This window comes from Alligator mississippiensis, chromosome 2 (assembly GCF_030867095.1).
Source record: "Alligator mississippiensis isolate rAllMis1 chromosome 2, rAllMis1, whole genome shotgun sequence".
Taxonomy (NCBI): Eukaryota; Metazoa; Chordata; order Crocodylia; family Alligatoridae; genus Alligator; species Alligator mississippiensis.
The window spans coordinates 231,396,839-231,424,041 of NC_081825.1; the positions used below are offsets into that span (position 1 = coordinate 231,396,839).

At 43.7% G+C, this 27,203-nt stretch overlaps 1 protein-coding gene across 20 annotated transcripts in view; it reads left to right on the plus strand.

Annotated features, from left to right (window-relative positions):
* Positions 1–27,203, plus strand: part of RAD51B (RAD51 paralog B) — a 700,041-nt gene that overhangs the window by 334,001 nt on the left and 338,837 nt on the right. For all 20 annotated transcript variants that reach the window (XR_009460145.1, XR_002086863.2, XM_019476911.2 and 17 more), the window contains one exon: positions 8,573–8,669. Coding sequence is in view for 18 of the 20 variants with exons in the window: in XM_019476911.2 (XP_019332456.1) it covers positions 8,573–8,669 (97 nt within the window). In the remaining 2 variants the exon portion in view is untranslated. The remainder of the gene's footprint in view (positions 1–8,572; positions 8,670–27,203) is intronic.

The following is a 27,203-nucleotide window of genomic DNA, read 5'->3' on the forward strand; positions in this document are numbered from 1 at the left end:
GTTTGAAAAAAAAGTACAGAGCTGAAGAGACTGTTAACTCAGTGTCTAGTCTGTGTTATAGATTGTCAGTAAGAAGTCCCATATTCCCACAGCTGGTGCTAGTCTGGGTAAATGTTTCCCTCATGTGAAGGCTGATGCTAGTCATTTCCAGAGTCAAAAGCACTGTAACAGGTTCACACGAAAAGACTCAAGTTCTCAGCACTCTTTGAGCAGTGCCCTCCCCTACTTTTGTCACTACTCTTTCCATTTCTAGCCTAATGCCTGTCCCATCTGGCGCTATGGTGTTTCCATTCCTGCTGGGCACATATTCCTTCCAGCAGAGCATAGACAGTGGTCACCATTGTTTCAGCCCATTGTCAACTGTATTGACTGCACTTGAATGCTGCTCATTAAAGGCTGTCTGCTTTAGGGGAAGAGAGAGGTGGCCTTTTAGGTGACTGGGATGGAGCATGTTAGAATTTGATCTGCCAGGGGGGAACAAAATTACAGTTGTGGAGATTACTAAAGCCTGTGTCCTCTTCCCTCAATGTGCTGAGTCAGCATCTCAGCCCTGTGGCCTGCCACTCTTATTTCATGATCTCTGATTGCATTACTAGACTGCAGTAAAAACCACACGCGCGCACGCGCACACACACACACACACACACACACACACACACACACACACACACGGCTTTGTTTGGATTGTTGTTTAGTGTTTTTGTGCTTGCCCTCCCTCCTGGATAGGAAACCTTTAATAAGAGTTTTCTTAAACGGGGCTGCATGCAAAAAAGGGAATTTTACTCTATTCTCGTAACAAACAGCCATTTCAGGAGGTCTCCCCCCTCACCTCCCCTCTGTACATTCCTAAAGGCTTTATACCTCTGCTGGTTACTGATTGATGGTTCTGTGCTGAGCTCCCTTTAATTTTGCAATAAACCAACAAGGAGGCTGAGACCACAAGTTTACAAAGAGTGACTTATTTACTCAACTGGATTTACAAGGATGACAAAGCCAGATTTAGTCGTTTCAGTGTGGTCCCGGGGAAAGCAGGAGTACTTGAGAAATTATACTGTATAAATAACCAAACAAAAAATAGCTTGCTTTATTCTTCCATGTAAAGAAATCATATTTCATTGCTTAGGCCAACCCTCTCCCAGGACCTGCCGGGGTTTTCACCTTACAAAGACATTGCATTACACCCAGCACTTTCAAACCTTGTTGCTGGGAAGTAGGTACCTGGTAGGATTTGTATTTTCTGAGGTGATCCCAGAAAATCAGTCTCCACTATAGTCACTTCAGATTGGTGGAATTACGTTGCCAAGCTGCATAAACATTGCTGAAGTGCATGTGAAAAGAGAGAGACTTGGGGCATTCAGTTATATTAGGGCAGTGGTTCTCAAACTTGTTAGATGCCAAGTGCCCCTCTTTAAGAATGCTAGCTCTTAGCTTTCACTCATTTTTGACTGCGTAAATATAATAGAGCAATTCTTCTGTTGCAAAGAACTCAGAAAGACCACAACAGGTCAGAATGTTTTTGACGCAATGAATTTCTATTTAAAATCTCTGGGTTTTATCTAGTGAATCATATGTATGTGTTTGCACGCATAATGGTGCCAATATTCATAGGCACCCTGGTTGAGGATCACTGTATTAGAGATAGGTAAGATTGGTTTGTGATAAGGCCATAGTATTTTGGGGATTGGATCCCTTGTGTCAGAGACAGCAAGTGAGGCAAATGGTTAGAAGCCTAAATATTTCTTTACTGGTGCTTTACTTTTGGCATCTATGTTTGAAAAAAAATTTCCCTTGCTGTTTCTCAGTTTTTCTAGCTGTAATAAACTGGATGTTTACTACTACTTTAACATTGGCGGTTGGGGTACACTGATAGAGATTTTCTTGGCCAATACCGATAGCCCAATATTTAGCAAGCATATTGGCCAATACCGATCTGATAACTGATTTACAGGCAGAGTGGAGAGCAGTGCTGTGCAGGTAAGTTTGTGGAGGGGAAGGGGTAAGGGGGAGGGAAGGGACATGGGGGTGCAGACTGAGGCCCCCACGGTGAGGGAGGGAGTAGGACAGGGGCTGGGGCTGCCCAGCCAGAGCAGTGAATGGGACCCCAGGGCCATGGCAGGGAGTGGAATGGAGCTCTGGGTAGCTCGTCAAAGGGATCAGTGTCCCGGCACTTAAAAATGGTGGTGGGGACACTTAAACTAAAGCTTATCAAATGAGCCTTGTTTCAAGCACCACCGCCACCATTTTTAAGTTTGGGGACTTTTAGGAGTGGAGCCGAGTGGGGTAAGGGTAGAGACGGGCACCCTCTGTGGGCTTGGGGCTCTCCGCCCTGCGGCACAACTTGCTGCCCCCACCACCACTGGGTTGTCGGGGGGCCATGGCTGTTGCAGGGCTCCTGGAGCAAAAGGCATCAGGGCAGTGAGCCCCAACCCCATAGTGGACAGCTAACCTCCACCCTGTGCACAAATCCGGGGGGGAGGGGGGGGCAGATGCCCCCTATGCCTCCCTAAGGGGTGTGCGAAGCAGCAAGGTGCCACTCCCCCTGCACCCCTAGATGGGCTGCCTGCAGCTGCGTCCCACTCCCCGCCCCAGCCCCAGAGTCCCATTCACCCCTCTAGCTGGGCAGTGCCCTGACCCATCTCCAGCCCCCGCCCCTATCCTACTCTCTCCTTCACCATGGGGGCCTTGATCTGCCCCCCACACCACTTCTCTCCCCCATGCCTCTTCCCCTCCATAGTCTTACCTGCAGGGTGCTGTTCCCACACTGCCTGGCTGTGCTCCTAGCCACATATGTGCTGTGGCATCTGGGGGCCCCAGCCAGAAGGCATATTTATCAGTACATTGTTGGCTACGCAAGCCAAAAACAAGACAATAGCCGATAATGTTAGTTTTCCTTTTATCAGTGCCAATCCAATATAGCATCCATATATTGGTGCACCTCTAATTGGTGGTCATAGTGTTGTACATTTACCTAGAAATGAAGATGTGGATTCTGTCTAAGGGAGTTTACAGTCTATAATAGATGGTGTCTAATATTTATCTTCCTAATAAGATCAGGGGGTGTAGGATTAACTAATTTATAAGCATTGCAAGAAGTTCAAATTTTTCCAAGAAATGGCTCTAAGAACTGAATCTATCTATGGTGTTTACAGTTCTGTTGCATTTTGTCACAGGCATGTAGTACAGTTCCTCATTAAACAATTTGCACATTGCAATTGGCTACACTGAAAGGTAAAGGCATAGTGATTTACTGAACTCCATTGGAAAGTGAGTGACTAATTCAGGTTTGTAGCAGCACTAAGCTATCTAGCTAACCTTTTCACCCTTCATTTTAGGTAGAGGGTGTTTTCTGTTTATGCACAATCATTGGTTGGGGAAGACTCACGCTTTTGATTTACCATGAACAGGGAACAGAAAACAATAGCACAAATCTACCACCTGTCTCACATGTTTGGGCTCAACTGGGGATGGAGAAGAAAGCTGTTTGTTTCCTGTTTCCTTGAACTCTGGTGATTTTTCTAATCAGAATGAGAGGGAGTTTTGTTGGGTTAATTGATACTGGACAATGGGAGTTCTTATGCATTAAGATATTACACAACAAAATCCTCCGTATTGAGAGCTCTGTGGGAGAATAATAGACTAATGATTCAAGTTGTACCTTTAAGATGAAGCCAGGACTACTGGTACTGAAGCTCATTATTTGTTAGGAGCCCACTACAAAAGGGACTTTTCTTTTATTCACCTGGGCTTGCAGTCTTTTCTCGTGAACTAAATAGGTCCAGCTTGATCAGTACTGGAATGGCAGATCTCCTTTGTGAACTAGTACCAGTGGTTCAATACAGGACACTCTCCCCACTAAAGCAGCACTGAATTGATGTGCCAGCCTGTTAGGAAACACTGCATAGCAGCTGGAGGTGCCCTCTTCCAGGAGAGACATGTAAGATAGATATCCTGATCTTTCCAGCTTTTTATTCTACAGCCCTTGTTTATAGCCCTGGGGATGTGAGAGAAATTGGATCTTAAAATGAGGGCCAGCATGCAAGTTTTGTGGAGCACTCTATAAAGTGACCCAGTTAGGTTCCCCTTGCCATATAAGTGTGACACCCACCAGAAAACTACCAAGACATGCTTGGCCACTCTGACTGTCTGCCTGAATCTCCCACTTCCTTCAGACTTTGATGACCCGCCCTCACACACTTATGAGTCTTTGCAGGTGCTTCTGAGCCACAGATCTGGATCAGGAGGTGGGTGGGAAGTATCTTTTTATAGCTTGGTGAAGAAGATACTTAAGAAATGTTAATACCCACTGTGGTTGCTGGTATCGCAGTCAAGTGGGGATGGTATTTGGGCTGTCGACTTGGATGTATCTATGTGATGAGTAATACTGGAGATGTGAATCTTTTTGTGGGTGCTGCTCTTACAAATGGGACATTCTGCTTTTAGAAAATACGGGTTTAGAAATATAAAATAACCTTAAATATTTTGAGTGGTAGCTTGTATACAAGTATGTTGTTTGGAATTTTATATTAAACTTATGAACCTATATTTGAAGAGCTGTATTTTCAAATGTATCACTTAATTCTGGGTGCTTCAGTTTGTTCCTGCCCAGTTTGAGATGCGTAGGGCCTGCTTTCCATCTTTTGCCAATTACTCACAATTCTAGTTTAAGCCATTGAAAGCTGAGGTTACTCAACAGCCTTGAAAATCAGGTGCAAAATGTGTGAAGCTGGGGACCCAAAATTGTGCTATCAGTTGATAACAGTGGGAGTGTACAGCTGTAATGAGGGCAAAATCTGCTGAAAGTGTGCTTGAACAAATATAACTGAGACAGATTTTGGCACTGTGTTTTGTATTGATCTATTTTGTACTGATTTAACAATCTGTAGATTCATGCTTAAACTAGAATTGAATCTCACTTTCAGCTCTATAGTGTTAACAGGAATAAAGAATAGTGTCATTTTACTTTTTCTGAGAAAGAAACATTCTGAACTATTCAGAACAGTACTTAAGTGTGGGTTTAACTGCCCCTATGAAGTCATGGAACTTAAACGCAATTAGATGTTGTCCTGAATAAGAACTACAGCAGATTTGCTGTGTAAGAACGTGCCTTTTTGCAGGCAGTATACAGAGTAGAACAAGATGTCTGGGATACTGTTAATGGAGTATGATCCCTGGTGGGGTTTGCAGAAACTGAGCTCTATTGTTGCAGGCAACAGAGTCAGAGAGAGGCATTGCTGGAGTCAGGATAATGATTATAATGATATAATATAATATATAATAATCATATAATCATTCATATAAATTATTATAATCCACTATCCAACACAATGCCACAAAATTCCTTGTTTAAGGGAAAAACTAAATAACCTGGCAGGTACAGGTCCAGTTACATTGTTGTAATTTCTCTGTTTTCTCTCCATTTGGAGCCTGGAGGGTCTGTTTTCTTTGAAGGAGAGGGATATGAAAAATAGTTCTTTTAGTTTAGTTTTAAATAACCCTTATATACAGTAGCTTTTCTCTAAAATACCTTACATAAACAAAATACATGATGGCACAGTATAAAGTTTATCTTGGCACAAGTTTGAGATGACTGCATTGCTCATGGGTACTTTTGACACTTGTGAGTTATGTGGTCATTGCAAACTCATGCCAATAAAAACTTCATACTGCACCACCTTGCATATATACTGTATGTATAGTAAATATTTATTTAATCTAAGGTATTACAAATAATCATGGCAGTTTCCCTTTCAAACTGTGTAATGTTAATCTGAAGCCCATGCTTTCCCTCTCTTGATATCAGCCTCTCTTTACTTTTCAGTACTCTTCTATAAGGCATGTATGCCTTGGGTGTCTATCTTTTATAGTTTGAATACAGGTTTGCCCTGTTAGAGTCACAGAACTCCAGTTCCCAGGTTTGTAACTCTTATCCAGTAGAAAATAAAGGTATTAAAGCAGTAGGTCTTTTAACAAGGTCTATGCCTAGGTCTTTATGGTGGCAGTGGCAGCGGTCTATCGTGCTGTAACCTGATAACCTGCAAACTGAGCTTTCCCTTTTATAATAAACTTTTATTTGTAACTCTAGGGACCAGTCTTGCACGCACATGCATACATGTGTGCGTGCACGCATACGCACCTCCCTCCCCCATAACTTGGATGAATCAGACACACACAGACCCCTAGATGAATAGCCCCATTGAAGAAGATCCTTAGCTTCCTCTTCACCATTCTGCTTTATGCCTTTCTGGTGGTACAAGGCAGCCAGAATGCTAGCATAACTGGTTATCTGGGATTTCTGTCACTGTAAGAAGCCAGCTCTATGTCAGCCTACCACTCAGCACTTGGCAAGGTGAGCATGTCAGTGTTGGGACCTCAGTGCTATTGCACTGTCATTCGCAGCTGCCAGAATAGTGACATTGGAGCTATGATTGCAGGATACAACTTAGAAAATCTATTAAGCTGTCTTTGTGCCTTTCTGCAGGTGCAGCTGAAACATGGTAACTTCAGTGGTAATGTCTACTGAATAGACTTATTTTCATGTGCGTGCATGAGAAGTTTTGGACCTTCAGTAATTGTTGATGATGCTCAATTATGGTGCCAGGCAGTACCTTATTGAGATGCACTCTGCTCAATCCATATGTGGTGTCTCTTGAACTGAAAGTTGTGTAGCTGCCTCATTGCAGTGCTGCTTACATGCCAATAAGTTCTACCTCTCAGCGCTAAGGTGGTTGTTACATTGCCTCTGATGTGAAAGGCAGCATGTGCAAGCCTAGCAAAATTTGTCTTAGTACAGTGCTGCCTGGCATCATAAGTGAGCAGTATAAATATACTCTAAGTCTAAGACATATGCCTATAGCTTTATTTTTAACATCCAAGGGTGGAAGCCAATAATTGGCATTTTGGAGACTTGTACTTTCATACAACACGTGATTAAGCTATAATTGAGCTACACTTGCCTACTCACTCTGGCGAGTTGGTGGCATTTGTACTAGTTGGTGCTTTCTGTCTCTGAATAGGAAAAGAAAAACCCTTTGATGTTTGGAGGTATAAGGAGTATCTAATGGTTCATCCCTTTAATGCTATACAAATATTTATTTCTTCCATTAGATATATCCTAAGTTTTTGTTGTTATCAGATCCTCTTGAATCTGCAAAATATGACCAAAAAAGACTCATGAGATCTGGCCATCTTATGAGATTTGCAGTGCTGCTTGCTTTGTTCAGTAGAAAAGTACTGTCATAACTAGGGCCTGGTTTAAATTGTGGGCCCAGCTTGCTAATATGATGGCCCGACCATGGTGGGGGCTGCCATTTTCGGATCCAGATCATGACACTCCCTCCTCCCCACCCCCAATTGGCTGAGGGGGCAGGTTTAGGCCCAGGCTTAATTGCAGCAGTAGAGGCCTTGCTCCCAAGGCCTCTGATTGCTGCTGAAAAGCCCATGCCCCCTTGCCTTGCTGGAAGAGGCAGTAACAGCAGTAGCTAGCTGGGGAAAGCATTTGCAAGCCAGCAGCACAAACCTATCAGCCCAGGAGAGAGGGAAGGGGTCGCAAAAGGAACAGGGGAAGAAGAGAGCTTGGGGATAGGTAGGGGAAGGGGTGTTTGCTCCTCTGGGTAGGAAAACTAGCAGAACCCACAGCTAAATTCTTTAGGTGAATGAATTATCCATGTGTCTTTACAATTCTAAAAAATTAAGTTTGTTTCAAGGCTTTTAAATTTTGATTGAAATGGATCTCATAGTCCTCTGCAAATAAATGTATACAGATAATTCATATAATATCACTTGCCTAGTTAGTTCCTGTCTTTCCTAAAATGTGTGTGGAAAGGTTCTCCTAAAAAACTACAGTTCTTTACAGCCTTATCTACTCTCTCTCACATCTTCACAGCAGGATGCCTCATCTGTGTAGGGATAATAATGTATTGTTTCATGAAGAATCAGGAGCAGATGTGAGGATGAGAAACTTTTAAAACATATGTTGGGGACAGAGAATATGGATGATTTATTTCTATCCGCAAGATAATGCTTAGGAGACAAACTGACCTGTGTACCTGCCCTTTCATAAGTAAGGCAACTTCTATTGCATGGGTGCTTCCCACACTGGCTTATCTACCATATTTTCTTCCTTGCTTCAAATGAACTTTTTAAATGAAGCCATACCTATATAGACAAATGTGGTTTCCTTCAGCTTGGGAAGATTGCTGCATGCTACACTGAAGTGCCATATGAAAACCAGGCCTCTCTTTTAAAGCATGTTCAATTGAGTACCCAAAAAACAGGTTCCCCAGATTACTAGTTCCTTATAGATATGTATGTTGTGTAGTGTTTAGCCGCAACTATCTCTGAAAGGCAGTACTCCATTGTTCTGCTTTTTATAATATCCCTTTGACAGATTATTGCAGGTTGTGCCAAATTTTCCAGGAGAGGTGAACTTGCTGAAGGTTGGGGGGGGAGGGGGGGGGCGTTGGAGGGGAGGCCGTGATCTGCCTGCATACGTCCCAGTCCTCGTCTAGGCTGCTATCTGCCTTCCGGTAGCTATAATAATTCGTTTTTCTCCCTTCTCCCTATCTGTTTACAGGTTATCTTGACTAATCAGATTACCACATGGTTGAGCAATGGCCTTGCTATCCAGGCAGACCTGGTGTCTCCAGCTGATGACTTGTCCCTGTCTGAAGGTAAGAGATCCGATCCCTTCTATCACAGCTGAAACTTGATACTGACACGCATGCCCACAATCACTGTAGTCTTCTGGTAATATTCAGGGGCACGTGGAAATGAGGCTAAGATAGAGTGTAGTCAGGGTTGAGACATTTTAATACTTTTTTGTAACTTTAAGGGATAAAATATTAACTAAAAGACTCTGTTTACTAGGGGCTAGGAAGGAATTTTCAACCTATGTCCATTTCTGCAGTGTTTTCCTTAGCATTGCATAGGTATCCCACATGCATTAGAGGGCTGTTTTTCCCTATTCTTCTGAAACCAATGCTAGATGAAAGACGCACAGACCATGAGTTTGATCTGATAGGATAAATCCTATGTTCCTGTTCATTTACTCTAATTATTGTCAGTTCAAAAGAGAAACAGTTTGCCCCAAATGAAAAAGAACAAACATTCACTTGTCCTGCATTTATGCTATTGATATTTCAAGCACAATAACTTTCAACTGAACCCCAAGACATACAAAAATCGTATTGTATAATAATTTCCTCCTTTATATTTATTCATTCCTTTCTGTTTTAATATCAGATAATGTATTTTGCATAGAAATGATAAGCAAAAATTGTCCCTTTCATTGTAGTAATGAAAGATTTAACTTTTAACTTCCTTCAGTGAGAGTAAAGAGTACCTTTGAATAAAAATTCATATTGTCACTAGCTCCTACACTAACCAAAGAATTGCAAAGAATCATTGGACACAGTACTCTTGGCTGCAGGTAACTGTGGAGAAATTCCCTATTTGGAGTTGACACTCATGCCTGAGCCCTGTTGTGCTTTGGCAAGTAATGTTTTCCCATACTTGCGTCCCCAGAATTGTATGGATGTCCTCAAGTCAAATATCATGATTGTTTCCTGCCTTTTTTCCCCCTGAGTTCTTGCATATTTCTGCTGGGTCTGGTAGGTCTCTTGCTGGGCCTGTTTCCACTGATTCTTGGGAGCCACGGCCAGACTGTTTGACCTGTGCAAAGGGCAACATGGAATGTTAAAGCAGTACTATACCCCATCCCATCAGACGAGGATTCAAGATATTCTACCAAATGGCATTACAGAGAACAATAAATCAGCCAGGTGTGATGTGACCTAACATTGTTTTGCCATGTTTACATCATGATGTTTAATGGAAGTTTGGTAAAATGGTGTCTCATTGAGATTGATTTGTGGCTCATGTTGGCTTAATTCACTGATGAAGTAGCTCTAAAGCTTCATTTGTTCGAGTGTCATGATCTGCTTCCATCAGGAAGTGTCTAGTGCAGTTTGTAAACTAGTTCAGTAAGAATCACCACCATCTCCTGTCCTTCTGTCTTCTGACTGCTGTATCATGGGATCTTACAAATAGTATCATAAAATGCCAAAGATGCTTGTAGCTGTGCATTTCTTTGTCGATTTTAACCCTCCTCGGTAACAGTTCCCTGCAGGCCAGGGTTTGGAGGGGGGTGGAGAGGAGCAAAACTAGCCCATGTAGAGAGAGTACTGGGAGTACACACTGAAAAATACAACACTTGGTAAAACGAGATTATGGCTTAGGTTAACAATGTAGGAAAAACAAATGTAAAAAAATGTGCTGAAATATGCCTCTTTACTTAGATAATGTATTGAAATTGGCCAAAACCTCATTAAGGATGCAGGCAAACATCATCATCAGCTACAGTATCACTTCAACACTCTCATTAATGATCCAGGCAGGCCAAAATGATGGAATTCTAAAACCAGGCACTGCGACGTAGCATGAGATTAAATTTTTGTAGTGATTATGTAGTCCATTTATGCCTACAGCTGTTGTGGATGTTAATTCAGGAGTGTCTACTCTGCAGTGCTGTTGCTTTAAACCTTTACTCTTGAGTGCCCTGAAGAAGGTGGGATGGATTATTTGCCTGTGTGTATGTGACTGCTTTTTTTAATTAAGTGAATTCATGATGGTGAAATGTGCCAAGATGACAGCTATGGAAAATAAAAGCCTCTATTTAGGCTGAGAACTAGAACAAAACAGGCAATATCTGTGTGAGCTTCTCTTACAGATTCCCATGTTAATATCCCTCAGTTCTCATTTGTAGGTGAGAGAGGGAGTTTAGTAGGGCTGTGTGTAACACCATCATTTTGTTTTGACATCCGTTTCGCCTTCTCAAAGGGACAGTGTTTCGTTTCAAAACACTGTCCCATTTCATTTCATTGAAACTGTTTGGCTGTTTCGATGCTTTTTGATGTTTCACCCATAGGCTATAATGGGGAAACATGAAATGCCTAAAACTGTTATTTCATGCCTGATTCAGATGAAAATTGCAGGGATGGTAGCCCCTTCTGAGGGCATGAAGCCTGCCAAGTTTCAGGGAGATAAGTGGAGAGGTTTCTCAGAAACTCACCTCAAACTGCAAAAAGCAAAATGGGTGATACTTGCTGGCAGCGGCAGCCTCCTGTCATCCATCCAGCATGCAGATTGGGGGGACCGCACCCCTGGGAGGGCTGCAGGGCTGTGCCAGACTCTTCTTGTCATCTGGCCCGGTGACAGGACGCAGGGGAGAACCAGAGCTGTGCTCAGTGGGGCTGCAGAGCCCCACAGAGCTCAGCCCAGCAGTGGGAGGCGGAATGCAGACTTGGCTCTGCCCGCCTACTGTCGCCGGGCTGCACTTCATGGGGCTCCACAGCCCCATGGAGCTCAGCCTGGCAGCACAAAGCAGAGTGCAGCCCTGACTACCTGCCTTCAAGAGCTACACTCCACCTCCAGCCTTCAGGCTGAGGTCTGTGGGGCTCGCATCCCCATGGAACACAGCCCGGTGGCAGGAGGTGGGCAGAGCCAGGGCTGTGCTCTGACCAGCTCTGCCAGCCCCATGGAGCTCAGCCAGGGCTGTGCTCCACCTCCCATTGCTGGGCTGAGCTCCATGAGACTGCAGAGCCACACAGAGCGCAGCCCTGGCTCTCCTCTGCCTCGAGCCATGGGACTGCTTCGAAACTCAAAACGTTTTGAAACTTCTGAAAAGTTTTAAATGCCCTCATTTCATTTCAAAGCTTTTTGTTTCATTTTGATTTTGCTGTTTTGAGCTCAAAACGCATCAAAACAGCTTTGAAACGAAACATTTGGTGAAATTTCGCACAGCCCTAGATTTTAGGTTGATTCAGCTCGGTGCCTCTTTGCTGTTAACATTGAGAGGTTCAACTGTGATGACAGATTTTACACTATGGATACTGATTAATGAAGAATTGGACTGAGAGCCACCTTCCCTCCCACCCTTCCTCTCCCAACCACCTCTTATTTCATCTTGGCAACTAGAAATAACAGTAATGTGGAATCTGGTGAGTAGCCCAAGATCACCCACTTCCCGTGGCAGAGCCAGGAATGGGTCCCAGATCTCATGACTATCTGAAAGCCAGAGTTCCTAACACAAAATCACTCTTCCTTTTCACTCATCACCATCTTAAACTGAATTTGAACCAGTGACCTACATATGAAAAGATCCATAACGGAGGTATTTATTCTGCAAGCAATCCACACTTGCTGGTTTGTATATTTCTAATATATTATTTTACCCATGCCTTCAATCAGTCCTGTCACTGTAGGCTGTTTTTTGTGAGGATAATCTTTTAGACAAAAAACTAAATATGAACCTGCTGTTAGAAAGAAACAAAATGTTACAGTGGCTTATTCTCTGATTCTGGCTGTGCACTAGAGGGGAATGTGTTGGGTCATATGTTGGAGCAGGCAAGAAACCAAGGAAGCTGTTCATTTGATGTGTGACAATGGTTAATTTTCTGAACAAGCTGAAATGACATTGTCAAGCTGTTTTAGGCTCAAATTTTGTCCTCCTGTGAAATAATAAGCTCATGCAGGATGACTTCCTGATTAGAAATATATTGTATCTTTTGTGAGAACACAAAAGGCTTTCTAAAAACAGAACTGACACAATAAAATCCAGCCGCCTCTGTGGCAGCTTTATAACTGTTGACCCTTACACGCTGTTTGTGAATAGTGTTCATAGCAATTTGTTACAATTCACATGTTCCAATGGCAGCACAGATAAAGGAGGAAACAAAAAGTGAATACTTTGGGCAGAATCCTGTTTTACTTTACATTCCCAAATGTCAGTTTTCCAGCTGCTTCACTGCCATTTTTAGCATTTACATGCAATTTGTGATCTTATTCCACGTGCGGTATAGTCACATAAGTGTTCTAAGTCATGAAAGTGTACTTGCCAAAAAACTCCATAACAGAGATGGAGAGGAAGAAGAAGAGGAGGGGGTCCCATGCATGTGTTCGTCCAGTAGTCTGGCAGTTAGGGCATTTATTCAGGGAGCAAGAGATCCTGATTTTCTAGTGCTCCTTCCCCAGAGTAGGTTTGAATTTGCATCTCTCTACCTTCCTGGTGATCTAATTGCCACACCACAGGTTAGACATTATCCAGTCCCTTTTCTAAGGCTTGGGCAGCCAAGAGCTGGATGTACATAGGGTCCAGAAGAAAAAGAACAAGCTAGTAGGTGTGAGGCTCAGTTAAAATGCTGATGCTCTGGAAGGGAGGGGAGCCCTGGGATCTAGCTTGGATTCTTTTTCCCAGTAGGACAAAAAATTCATCATTGCTCTCCTGTCCTCTAGACTGTTGGAGCACTATGCTGGAAAGTCAGAGAGATAGGGCAGTTGTGCGATTGTAAACTACCATTTGGGTGCATAAAGTGAAATAGGATTCTGCCCTTTGTTTGTTATGAAACAATTTGAAGCAGGAAATAGGACATTGAAGTAAATGGGTGTAATTAAAGGCCCTGTCCTTGCATAGTTGCTACCCTAAACAGTTGTCATTTTGGATCTTTAAAAGTTGAAGAACACTGAATGATATTTTACTGTAACCATAGAGAGCTTTGGGGCTAAATTCTTGTTAGTGTAAGTGCTGTGAGGCAGTGAAACTACAGGAGGGCTGTATTTGGTTCTTAGGGAGAAGCTGAAATGGGTAGAAGGAATGTTACCCAGATCCTGAGCTCTTTTAAGTCTGCTTTCCACTACAGTAGAGACTCAAAGAAAACATAGTTTGCTTAACTGGCCAGGAAGATATTCCCTTGCATGGAGGAAACCTCAAGGCTAGGGATAGAGATTACACATAAACTTGTTTAAGTGATCAGAAACTGGTTTAAACCTGTAACAGAACATAAGTTCTGAGCTGGGGTCCATCTGGTGCTCCCCCTCTCACTGCTGCAGCGGCGGGCCAGGGGCGCAGCAAAACACCAGCTGGCATGGCCCCCAAGGCAGAGGGCAAGGAGGGGGTTATTCCCTCCACTGCCTCTGGAGACCACATCAGGTTCTGCCCACCCCAATTGCCACCCCGTCCACTTGCTCCATGCCTAGTGCAAGCAAGCAGGATAAGCCCCATCTTGCCCCCTCAGCCAGATGCCAGAGGGAGGAGCCAATAACCCCCCTCCCTGCCCCCTAACCCAAGTGGCCCTGCTGGCTGGCCTCTGACCAGGCCCCTGACCTTGCTGCTGGCATGGTGAGGGGGCAGGGCCCTGATAGGAGCTGCAGCCTCTGTCCTGGTGTACAGGGAGCACAAGCCTCTTTCTGGTGGGGGGGTGCACGAGTGGGGGTCAGCACTGCTGCAGACTGCATGGGGCAGCGGCACTGAGGCTCAGAGGGGGCCATCCCCCCGCCAGGAAGGGCTTACGCTCCCTGGAGACCAGGACAGAGGCTGCAGTCTCCGTCAGGGCCCTGACCCCTCGCTGCTCCAGTGGCAGGGTCAGGGGCCCAGCCAGATGCTGGCGGGCAGGGCCACTTGGGCGAGGAGGCAGGGAGGAGAGTTATTCCCCTTTCCCTCTAGTGTCTGGCAGAGGGGACATGAGAGTGCTTATCCCACTGCTTGCCCTATGCACAGAGCGAGCAGGGGCAGCGACAGTTGGGGCAGGCAGTTCCCACTGCGGTCCCCTGGAAGTAGTGGGGTACAGGGGGAAATAACCCCCTCCTTGCCTCCTCCCCTCAGGGGCCATGCCAGCCAGCAGTAAGGGGGGAGCACCAGGCAGACCCCGGCTTGGGTTTGAGCAGGTGGGACAAGGAGGGGGGAATTAAACCCCTTCCCCAGCCAGTTCATTTTTAGCTACTGCCAGTGCTTCATGTCCCCCCCCCACCCCCAAACACAACTTCCCTGCAACTGAGGGCTGCTTTAGTGCCCCCCAGTTCCTGGCCTGAGTGACTGCAGGCATGTGCCTGCATTTCCTCAGTGTGGGGGGAATGTCTGTACAGTTGCAAACTGATTCAGTCTAGGCATGGTAGATTAACCTCCAAAGATTGAATCAATTCAGCCTCTGGCATTTTGAATGCCTGTCCCTAGCCCCAGTGATATATAGACAGCATAGCAGGCCCTACCTTCCTGAAATTTGATTTTGGGCAACTATTTATTCATACTTATAAACTATTTCTTTTTAATGTTACCTTTGTGGGGTTTTGTTTGTATTAGCCCTGCACTGGGGAGATGAGTACCTTGATCAAGTAGTTTGGTCACAGTCACACTTTGGCAGAAACAGGCGTTGAACTCAGTCACTAGAATTTCAGTTCAGTGCCTTCATCATAAGGCCTTGCTTGAATAGCAATGAGCAGAACAAACAAGTCATGTAGAGCTGCGATAGTGGTCCAGGAAATACACAAGAAGGAGAATTGGTTAGGTAGTATCTTCTTTTTTAACACCAACTATACAGTTGGGAGAGATTGGACATTTGAGGCACAAAGTGCTGTTCCTTAGGTCTGGGGGAAAACTTTTCTGCCACTTCAGTTCTCTTTAATGTCAGCTTAGATTGCTTGAACAATGCATCTTAATGCATAAGTATAACAGTGGGCTCAGCTTGACCTTTTAATTTTGGTTGTCATTGGCATCTTGAGTTTCTTCAGAGCGTGAAGCAAAAGGGTTCTTCCAATATGTGGGGATAAAAGGAAGGAACGTACCATATAGCCCTTTGTCCATCAACCCCCTTTAGTGTTCTAGACCAATGTTCAACTTTTTTGCTGGTGGGTGCTGGATGAATGTCTTGAGACCAGTCCACTGGCCTGAATGGGCCCCAGGAGCCAGGATCAGCCCCATGCTGATCCATGCTGAACGGTGCCATTCACCTCACTTAGTCTTGCGCTGCCTCCCACAACCCCATTCCACTTTGCAGGGTTCTCTGTGCCTCCCTCAGCCCTGTGCCACCTCCTGGGGCTCAATACCACCTCCCACAGCCCTCTGCTGCCTCCTGGGGCTCTGTGGCACCTCCTGCAGCCCTGCACCAGCTCCCAGGACTCCACGTGCCTCCCTGAGCTCCATGCTGTCTCCCTCAGTTCTGCACCACCTTCTGGGCCCCCAAGTGGCAGAATCAGGGCCCACATCAACTCCATCTGCACTCTGTGCACCCAGGTTGGGCCCTGGGCATGCCTGACTCTCAGGGCTCCCCACAGGTCTGGAAATTTGGCAGAGGGGAGCAGCAATTAGTCAGGAGAGGAGATCTGGATGCTTTTCTACTGATTCATTCAGATTAGATGAGATGCTTGGCTCCTCTGTGCCCCAGTTTCCCTATTTTTAAAATGGGGATAATGCTTTTACTTCAGGGTTAATTTTTTTTCCTCTGGCACTTCAATAGACTCCTTAAAAAAGGAAAGAGAGACTGAGTTGCCTGTTGGAAAGAGGACAATGGAGCAGATGCTGTAATGTACCACACCCCAGTTCTGCTACTGAGTAGAGAAAGGAAATCGAGTAGGGGAAAAAAAATCATGAAAAGTGCCCAAATTTCAGAACTATAATCAGACATTTACTTTAAATGTCTTAAAGCTAGGTACTCTTTTATTAGAATCAGACTGTTTATTAATCTCTTTGAGAGCACACACACATCCATCTTGCAAGGATTGTGAGCTGATGAAGAGAGAGTCAATTAAGCAAGCTTCTAAAACTGTTACAATCCTTCTTGCAGTTTTACAAGCAGTGCAAAAACATGCCTGTCCCAGTGAAATGCTTCAGCATGTTATAAATTGAAAAACATTAGAAAGGAATCATAACATTTTGACATATACTAGGTCATTCCTTTTAGTGTTACAGCTGCAAGCTCCTTAAAGCCTTTTACAGCCTGGTTTGCGCAAGTTGTGTTTGACGGCAGAGATGTTTTGTCTCAGCCTCTTGTGAAACCCTGAGGATATGTCAGATTATTATCCAGTTTTACTGTGATCCTTTTTTTTAAACAGGACAGTTCATAAGTGAATAATCCACCTTTTGAATCCACTAGAATTGGCTTTCTGAGATCTAAATGTTTGGGGATAAAATCCAACCTGTGTTTGGTTATCATTACTAATTATTCTATATTAACACCATTCTGTTTCATTTAATGACTGGATATTTCATTTCTATTCTATACAGTTAAAGATACTTTGGCTATATTCCCCCTTGAATAGATCTCTCGTGTAATGTTAGTGCACATGCAAATTTTTTAGAAGAAAACTGAGAAGTCTAATAGTAGGAAGCTTCTACAGTCATCTTTACACGTTCATCAAGGCTGCTCTGACATGCTGTAATTACAGCATGTTGGAGCAGACTCAATTAATCAAGTCTGTTGGAGAGAGGTAATTACTGCACTCTAGCAGACTCCAGCACCATATGTATCAGCATCCCCACTCTGAAAAATGGCAGCAGGGGCACTTTAACTAAAGCTTGTTCAAAGAGCTTTAGTTAAGGTATCTCCGCCACCATTTTTCAGCATGGGGGTGCTAATACATATGACACTCCAGAGCTGCTCTAATTAAAGTGCCCTCCACCCCTCCCAGAGCACGTGTATAAACACCCACAGTGTTGGGGAGGTGAAGTTGGAATGGTTCTTTAATAACTGTCTTATGTGTCTACAGAGGAGGAAAGATTCCCTCCACCTAAAATTATGATTTATTTGTGTAAGCATATTCCTCCTTGACTTCAGCAAGAGTGACTGAGTCTGGCATGCATCCGCTGGCAATGTCTTGCTGGTATGAGGGAACTTGTGATAAGGCAGCACTGATTTCTCTTTTACACTACTGTCAGGTGGTTTGGTTATGATTCTGGCTCAGTCCCCAATAGTCTCTCCTCTGTCAGAGTAACAAAGAGTCTAGTAAGTCAGGAGTCCTGTACCCCCTCCAAGGCTCAGCAGTCTCAAGCCCTTGGGATTTGAATACCTAGACTCTGCAGTTTTAGTAAATCCCTCCTTTGGGACTGGTAGGGGGACCTAGACAAACCCACTCCTCTGGGTTCCAGCTCAGGGATTCAGTGTGAAACACTTGAAGTCGATTTTTTCCAATATGCTTCTGCCTCACTTTTCTGGTAGGTGATTTCTCTTCTTTATGTCCTGTGGTCCTCTTTGGTCCTCTACCAGCACAGTTCTTGGAAACCTGTTGCTGAAGGACCCTCTCCAGTCTCTTCTCTGCTTCTTCTCTGAGGACCTTGTTACATGGTAATTTTAGGTTGCTTCTGGAGCTATTAACCCGTGGATTGGCTGCATATTAATACCTTTTAAGTGACTTAAGCACTTGTTTTTCAGTTTAAAGTTATGCCGCACCAAGGCAAGATTACCTCTAGTCCACTTAATTTTGCTCCTGTTCCATTCATGTTGTGGCCACTTCCCACAGCCATTTTGTCCAAGTTAAAGTCCTCCACCATCCCAGGATACAGTGGCTCCTTCTGAGTCAGAGTGAGTGGGGACACTGGGGCATAGTGGGGTTGGGCACATCAGGCCACTCAGATTGGCTCTGCTTCTGTCACTCACTGCTCCCCTGCCACACTTGGACCAGCTCACTCTGCCCTGTGAGAGCAGAGCTGGTCTGAGCGGTGGCTGGAGACACTGCGGCCACTGGGTGCTCCAGGGCGGTGGCACTTGCTCTGCCTGGCAGGAGCAGCGAATTGCTTGTGCCCCTAGCTCCTGGCTCTGCCCCTGTTCACCAAGCCTCTAGCAAGTCACAGCTGTGCAGGTGAAGAACAGAGATGGTTTTTTACCTTAAGACGCGACTGCTCCACTAAGCTGATCAACATTTGAGCAGTTTTCAGCATAAGCTGTAGTAAGGCCCAGAGTTGCCTTCTCTGACCAGCAGCCTTCTCTTTCCAGCTATCAGGGGTCTGCAACTTAATTCCAGGATGAGAAGGCAATTCATCTTCCTATTATCCCTTTAGCAGTTGGGATAATGTAGGGTGTAACATCCCAGGACAGGCAGGTAGCAGTGGGGAAAGCAGAAGGGAGAGACATTATTGACTTAATAAACTGAAGGGACGAATGGGCTGAATAAAAATAATAGTGTTCCATGTGTGCACTGGAAGGAAAAGAGACAGCATTAATCTTTAGTGGGTGCTCCATACTTGCTGTAAGGTGTTGAGTCCCCTTAGAGTAGGTAACTGGACTACTCTGAGGAAAAAATGGAGGAAAAAATTATTACATGTTCAGAGTGAATCAGAAATGTGTGCTTATCCTTACAGGGATTCTGGACCAAAGTGAATCAGTTGAAATGATAAAATGATCTTGCCTGCATAATGTGGGGAGTGAGATCCTATTTTGGTTCTGGTTTTACAGACTTTGGTACTTCTTAGCCAATGGGAAAAGGTGGCACCTGGCACATATGCAAATTTTAATGGTTTTTAAATAGATGGATGAATCTCTTAGTGAAATAGTTTTAAAAGTTTATATGAGTATAGCACAGCTTCAGTTTGAATGATGTATTCTAAGTTATGAAAGCATTATACTTTATGGAAGGATAGAAAAATAACAGGAGAAGTCAAAGGCCTGTGTATATTAGGTTTAAAAGAATCCCCAGGAACCAGCATGCTAAAATACTTTTCCTGCCCAATTCTACCATTTTTTGTGATTTCACTCTGAAGACTTAACATATCTTTTTATCATGAGTAAACAGTTTATAATCCAAAGAAAAATTAAGTGTGTTGGAAAACACTCATCTACATAACTAAAAATTTTAAAACTAACTCAGTTTAATCATAGCCAAACCATGTTTAAATTGAATTTAGAAGCTGTGTTTAGTATAGATTGGAATTTAGACCTTCATCTCCACCATAAAAAGAACTCTTAAGAAACCAGGTCACTTAATGATAGTTTGTCTCCTACTTCTCTGTTAGCATATTTCAGTTTTGCTAGATGGAAAAGACTGGTCCTGATCATACTAAAGCCTTGGAGTTTGCAAGACTGTGGCAGAGACCAGGATGCAATTCAAACATTGTTTGGGTCTGTTGATGCTGCAGGCCTCCGCTGTGCTTTAAATATGTCAGGGCATTGTGATGTGGCATCCTGACCTTCAACATGATACTTCCTGTGGGAAGATGGAACCTGAGGCTAAGATACATTTACTAAACTCTACTTACCCCCTTCCACACGGATCACCTAAATTATGTTTAAGACTGGTTCAGGTAACATTGTTCCCAAATCTGTATAAACAAAGGCTGAGAAAAATAAAAGTAAAATTGAGGAGTCATGTTTCTCTAGTATCCAGTCCTGTGTTTAGTGGAATTTTAGAGTACCCACAACTGAACTCTCTTCATGTAGAGAGTAGAGATTTTTGGGATTTATGTGGATGGGAAAAGCATTCCTGTAAAGGGATGGCAGTTGGCCTGCAATATTACACAGAGCATATGGCTAACTATCAAAAATCAGACCATGCAAGATTGTCTCAGGATGGCTGCATGTGTGTGTCTCTTAGGGAAACGGCAACAGACTTCAGTCTTGTGCTTATATTGTAATTTCACTTCCACGGTTTTTTTCCAGCTGGATTTGTTCTAGATTTACTGCAGGATGTTTGAAAAAGTGACTCCTTGTTAATCTTACATGCAGACTATATGATTAATGGCTCTCCTTAATCATGATAAAAATGAGAATATTTGTTGTTTCTGCTTAAATTGTGTGCATTTCCTGCTTTATTATTGTGATAGTGATTTATTGCCCTAAATGATGCAAGTTTATAATCCATTAACTTTATTTGGAAGTTGATTCTGGAGATGCTCTGGCATGTAAATGAATTTCTTTCCAGAGATGGGCTGCTCTTCAAAGGATATAGATTCAAGCCAAAACATAAACCAATGATGTAAATAAGCAAAAATGGCTGATCTCTTAATTCAGTGAAAGCATACAGATTTCCCAAGCTTTTCTTTTCATGTGAGCAAATGTTACACGCTCTCAATGGGGAGTGCATCACTATGTAGTAGAAGGATGTGGAATAAATGACTAGCATTCAAAGGAGAGCAACCAATGGGATCACAAGTTTCAACAGACTGATTTTATGAAGAAATATTGAAAGAACTATATATGTGTTAAAATGACCAGCTTAAGGCCTGGTCTACATTTTATTTTTTCAGCCTTTTATTTCTCTTATTTTATTCCTTTTATATTTCTTTAAAAATTCTCACTGTTGCATTGTTCCCATGTTAGCAGAGTTGGTTCTTTAATTGCAGCCAGCATTTGTTGGTTCTTTAATTGCAGAGCTGCCTGTACTTGTTTTAAGCAACATTAAACAAGGCAGTGGCTTCAGTGCAGGTAGCTGCACTCCCACCATTAACAATGGACAAAATGAAAGAAAAAAATCGGCATAGACACTGTCACTGAATAAGCAGAGACATGACTCTGGAGTTATCTGAATTCTATGAATGTCAAGAACGACAAGGAATTATTTCAGGGTGGTGCACAGAGGACTGCAAAGAAATACTTGAGAATACTTGAGCTGAATATCAAGGCAGAGTTCCTGAGTATGGAATCTCTTAATGTCACTAGAGAAATTGTGGTATCCTTCATACAATGCAAGGTGCAAGAATAGATGACCTTTGGGTCCCTTCCAAATCTGTGATTCTAACAAAATGAGTATCTTTACATTGTACTGTACAGTTAATCATAAATCACTGATAATCTTACCCAGGGGTCAGTAACCTATGGTCTGCAGGCCTCATCCAGACCCTGGAGCCTTTGGATCTAGACTTCAGAGCTGTGAATTTAGTGGCATTTGGAGGCAGGGGTCTCAGCCTGCACTATATTTCAGCTGGCTGCTAGGGGCTCTGGTGGAGGGCAGCCATTCCCTTCACCTTGCTGTAGTCAGGAATCCAGGACTTCAGCATAGAGGGGCTCTCCCTGTGCTGCACCATAGCCAGGTGGCAGGGAGAAGTGGTAACGGTGGCTAGGTCCAAGTGCCCATCAGTTTCAGACCCAAACTGGATTTCTGGCTCCCTGCCAGAAAAAGTTACCGACCCCTGGTGTAACACGACCCCGTGTTGGTTGGTGTATCACGAATAGTTCAAAGGTAGTAGTCCACCCAAACTGATGGAGTTGCCTCTTTATGCCTCTTGTGTCCCACTTGGCTGCCACTCAGACCCAGCTCTTTATGTAGCAAGACTGGCCCAGCCACAATTGCTGAGTTTGTAGCAGCTGGTCATTAGTAGCTTATGATGCTGCTACTTGTAATGTATCTGGCTTTTCCAAACAGCTCTCTCTCAGTGCTTGTGCCATGAAGTCATGACCTGATGGCCCTGGCATCATTGCTTATGCCACTTAATTCTAGTCTGGGCAATATACAGCACTGCAGAGTAGCTTTCTGCATTAGCAGAGGAATGGGCTAAATTCTTTGTTTCTCTAACTTCTACAATTCTGTGTTTGCATTAATAGAACTGAGCATACTCCTGTTGATGTTAGCAGAGATCTTACAATTCTGGGCTATAGATGGAGAAGTAAACAAAATGCAGTTTCTTGTAATTGCGTATAAGTCCGCAAAATTGAGATTCCTAAGGCTCCTTTCTGTGATTAGGGCCAGATAAAAACCACGAGAACAGTCTTCACCATATGAAGTGCCCAATTTGGAGCAACCCCAGATTATAGCTCTCCTTGGGTTCTGACTCCCATGCTGTGCTGTCGTTTGATCCTAAATAAGGCATGTTAAAAATCCAAGGTCTGAAAACTTTTTTTCAAGTAATTTTTATTACCAGTAAGTCACATGGATGTCAAGAGATACTTTCCCATTTAATAAACATCTTCCTCTGGACTGTCCCACATCATTCATGATCTCATAATCTAGGATCTGTGATGACATACTTCACAGGTATTGAAATGAACATATGTAATTGTGACGTTACCGTGTTAGGCAGAGGGAAGAGCCTGGCTGGCAGGGAGAATTTGTTTGTTTGTATAAACATATCTTGGAAATTGGTAACAATATTGGGAGGAATGCAGAAAAATTAGACAGTTACTCATAGTTTGAATAAAATAGTGTTTTTCACAAAATTAGCCTGCATGTGGCAGTCTGTGCAAGTCTGGGTTTTCAGAGCTCTGTACAGTGTCCTTTGTTTAAGGATGTTGCTGGACTGGTTTTCTTTCAGGCAGGTGCGTAGAGAGCATTCAGAGTGAAACACAAGCACTGGAGTCAGCTAGTGGCTGTGATCTCCAGAGTTGTTCAAGAAAATAAGTCACCAATGTCTCTCTGCTACTGGATGGTTACAGTATATGCTGTATCTGAATGAAATTATTATTTTGATACTTTGCATCTGTAACCTGATGGTCCCTTAAAAACTACTTATATATCAGAAAATGGAGCAGAAGTTCTCCTCCCTCTCTCCACATTGGACATGTGGTTACAATGGAGCATATCTGCTTCACAGTACTTTTAGGAAAACACATTAATATCTCCTGAACTTAATTTACTCTTTTGATACAGAGTCCTTCAAATGGCCCCGTTTACATCTCACATTTTAGTGAAGCTCTGTGGCCTTTCACTCATTTCTCTGACATGTGTATCAGGGGTGTCTGTGCTTTTTTGGGCTGTTCTGGGGACTTGCATCTATTAGCTGTGTTTCTGGCACACTCTTAATGGCATAGTTTCCCCTGAGTCAAAAACTGCTCCAAAATCTGAGATCATTTGTTTAACTTAAAAGTAGAGGTTATGGAACAACAATTTCAGGCTTTACCAGCCAAGCCCTTGTGGCTTTGAAGGAAAAAAATCTAATACATTTGATGTCTTATGCACAAGATAAATTAATTATTGTGTTCCTCTTAAAATAATATCAGATTTCAGCCAGTTCCCCCCCCCCCTTTTCCTTTTCTTGTCATTTTAATTCCTTTTCTACTTACTAAGTTTTCAAGTTCTTGCCTAACTTTGTTGCTTGTTGTTCTTGCAAAGCAAACATCTGGACTGGATTTTGTCAGCTGAATTTGAGGAAGAACTGTAAGTGATGCAACATGCTTTTTAATTAAATTTATTGATAGCAAGTCTGAAGCCAGAATTATCTTTAAAATGGTTGGAACTGCTTGCTGTTAGGTCTCTAGAAAAGTCTACTGCCTGGTAGGTGCTGCTGTTTTCTGAAGAACAATCAGAGTCGGGTTATGTAATTCCCTATTTTCCATAGGACCTGCTTAATTGTACACCCTTTATGCCTCAAACATCTCTTATTATACCAGTATATGAGTTGTCTTCCATACAAGTACACACAGAAACAAGTCAGCCTGTCCATTTCCATGTGATTAGCAGTATGACTGCTTGCATAGTGACTAGCAGAAAGGACTAGGGTAGCCCACACTGCGGTCAGGAAATGTGATTTCACACCCATTCTGCCTGGAGCAACAAACACAATGAAGAAGACATGGTGGCATGGGCTTGAGTGCAGTCACTGCAAGTCCCCCAGGGACCTGGGTACATACTCAAGTTGCTAGGCTATGCCAAAGTATGTGCTGCCATGTCTTTGCTGCTATTGTCACTTGTGTCGGCTAGATCAAAGCTGGCGAGTGTATTTATCTATGCTTAAACACATCTCCCACTTGTAGTACAGACATCCCCTGAGTGTCAGAATCCCTTCCTAACAGCTCCCATGAAATTACTTTGTGACATTTGTCAGGTCTCCCTCATCCTTCCCCTCCCTCCCCCCCATTCAGTTTTTATAACTCGAAATTGGGTGTTAGTGTGTTCTTACTCACAGGAGATGAAGTAGTGATTTTTGTGTTTTGAGGCATAATTAACATTTGTAAAACTGTTTAAGGCAGCATGCTGTAGGAACCTAGTCTGGTGATGGCAGGCACCAAGCGAAAGGTGAGTGACTCTCTTCAGAAGATGAACAACTGCAGTGTTTTTCAGTGTCCAAAACTAAATAAGCATATGCCTGGTTGAGCTCTGTGAATGGAGGCTGTAAGTGAAACTGGAAGTTAAGATGAGCTTCAGTGCATTCAAGATATGTAGTATCAGCCAATGACAGCCTGTGACAAGGGTCATGATCTGAGTTGCTGGAGATAAAATTCAGAATAGGTCCAAGTTCTGTGCAGTAAAACCCCCCAATTGTTCTTGGAATTTTTAGCTTATTTTACAAGGCTGTTGTTCAGCTGGAATAACACCAACCCACAAAGTTTCTGGCCACGTTCTGTTCATACAATTTAATGTGTAGTAAACACCAAAGAAAACAATATTAATGGGGTGGAGTGATTTTGTTTCTAGACTCACCTGCTTTGGCTTATGGTCAACAACTGCTGAACTCTCCCTTTCCTAAAGGCATGTCAACACTGTGATGGCAATGTAGAGCAGACATAGTTCAACTACCTTTCAACTAGATGACTTGGGTAACAGTAGTAGTCAAGCCATTACAGCGCCAAGCTCAGAGTGAGCTTAGCTGCCTGAGTGTTTATCCTCTGTTTACCCACAGCCAGGTTTTGCAGATCATGAGAGTAGGTTAGCACTCTTGGGCTCAGAATAAAAGACTTATTCAGTTTAGACTGATAGCTTAACTGGTAAAACCTATAGGTAATATTCTGGCTCTGTCCTTTTTTGTACCTGTCTGACAGTGCAAAGGAAATGGAAAACATATTTAAAGAGCCAGCTAGGGATCTCCCTTCTGTAAAGGAATCACTGGGTGGCAGGAAACCAGCAAAAGTGGCTTTATATCACCTACTGCTTCCTCCTTCACTCAGAATGACAGGCCATTCTGAAGGCAGAAGCGGGAATAGTAGAACCAATAATCATAGAATCATAGAAAATTAGAGTTGGAAGGAACCTCAGGAGGTCATCTAGTCCGCCCCCCTGCTCAAAGCAGGACCTTCATCAACTATATAATCCCAAGCCAAAGCTTTGTCTAGCTGGGTCTTAAAAAATTCCAAGGATGGAGGTTCCACAACCTCTCTGGGGAACCTGTTCTAGTGTTTTACTATTCTCCTTGTGAGAAAGTTCTTCCTAATAGTTAACCTAAACTTCCTTTACTGCAATTTGAGACTATTGCTCCTTGTTCTGGCATCTGTCTCCATCCTTTTTGGAACCACCCTTCAGGTACTTGAAGAATACTATTAAATCCTTCTTCAGTCTTCTCTTCTCCAGACTAAATAAGCCTAGATCTCTCAGCCTCTCCTTATAATTCATGTGCCCCAACCCTCTAACCATATTTGTTACTTTCCTCTGGACTCTCTTTAATAAACATTGTTTGCTTCATTGCTTATAAAGCAATGGAGTTCCAGCTGAATGGAACTGTATTAAGTATTTCTTAATAGAACTGATTGAAGAAACATTGACAATAATATTTTGCCATTGAAAAATACACCTTCACCAAAACCTCAGTGTTTTGTGGAAATACTGATTGCAGTGAAAATTTCTGCAGGAAAGCTTTGCTTGGTCCCAGATGGCAGGTAGAACACTGAACTAGCGATTAGAATATGGGAGACCCAAATTAACTCTCTGCTCTGCCTGATTTGGAGTAGGGGCATCTCCTACACTCCAAGTAAGTACCCAAATCACCAGGGCATTGGGTATTGACCGTCTGTCTTAGGGTTACCATATTTTCAGTTTCAAAAAAGAAGACACCTGTTGCTGGGGGGGCGTGGTATGTGATTGTGGGGCAGTGATATGCCTGTGCCCTGCCCCTGCCCCTCACTCCCCACCCACAGACCCTCCCCAGTCCTGCTGCTGCCCCCTCACCTCTGACCCACAGTACCCCACCTTCCAGACCATGGTGGTGCAACTCACTTCTGACCTGTAGCCCCTACCTATCCCCCTGCCCTGCCAGTGCACCTCACTCCTGACCTGCAGCCTCCCAGCCCATGCTGGAGCCCAGTCCTGCTGCCCATGCACCTACCTGCTTCCCTTGAAGAACCCCCACCCCCTTTCCCTGCTAGAGGGGCAGGCACATCCCCAACCTCCCTGCCCTGCTGCAGCCCCAGTCAGTGCCGGTAGGCATGAACACATGCATCCACACAGCTCCCTCCCCCCCCAACAGGTCTCCAACCCTGGCCTTCCAACCCCTGCTCCCCATATGCTTACCTGACTGCAGTTGCTGCCCCTGCATCCAGTTGTCCTGCCCTTCTTCCCCCAGCCCCAAGCAGCTCCTTGCTTGGGCAAGCCGGGAAGTGCTGGGAAAGCAGAGGCAGAACAAAATCCTGGACATTTCTTGATATTTTAAAAAACCTTCTAGATGGAAATGGGAGGACCCAAAAAGGGGACATGTCCGGGAAAACCTGGACATATGGTAATCCATCCTAGTCTGTCGCTCATGGGATTTTTTTTTGCTTGTTTCCTTTAAGTTATCATTATTACTTCCATCAGAAGAAGAAAAAAAT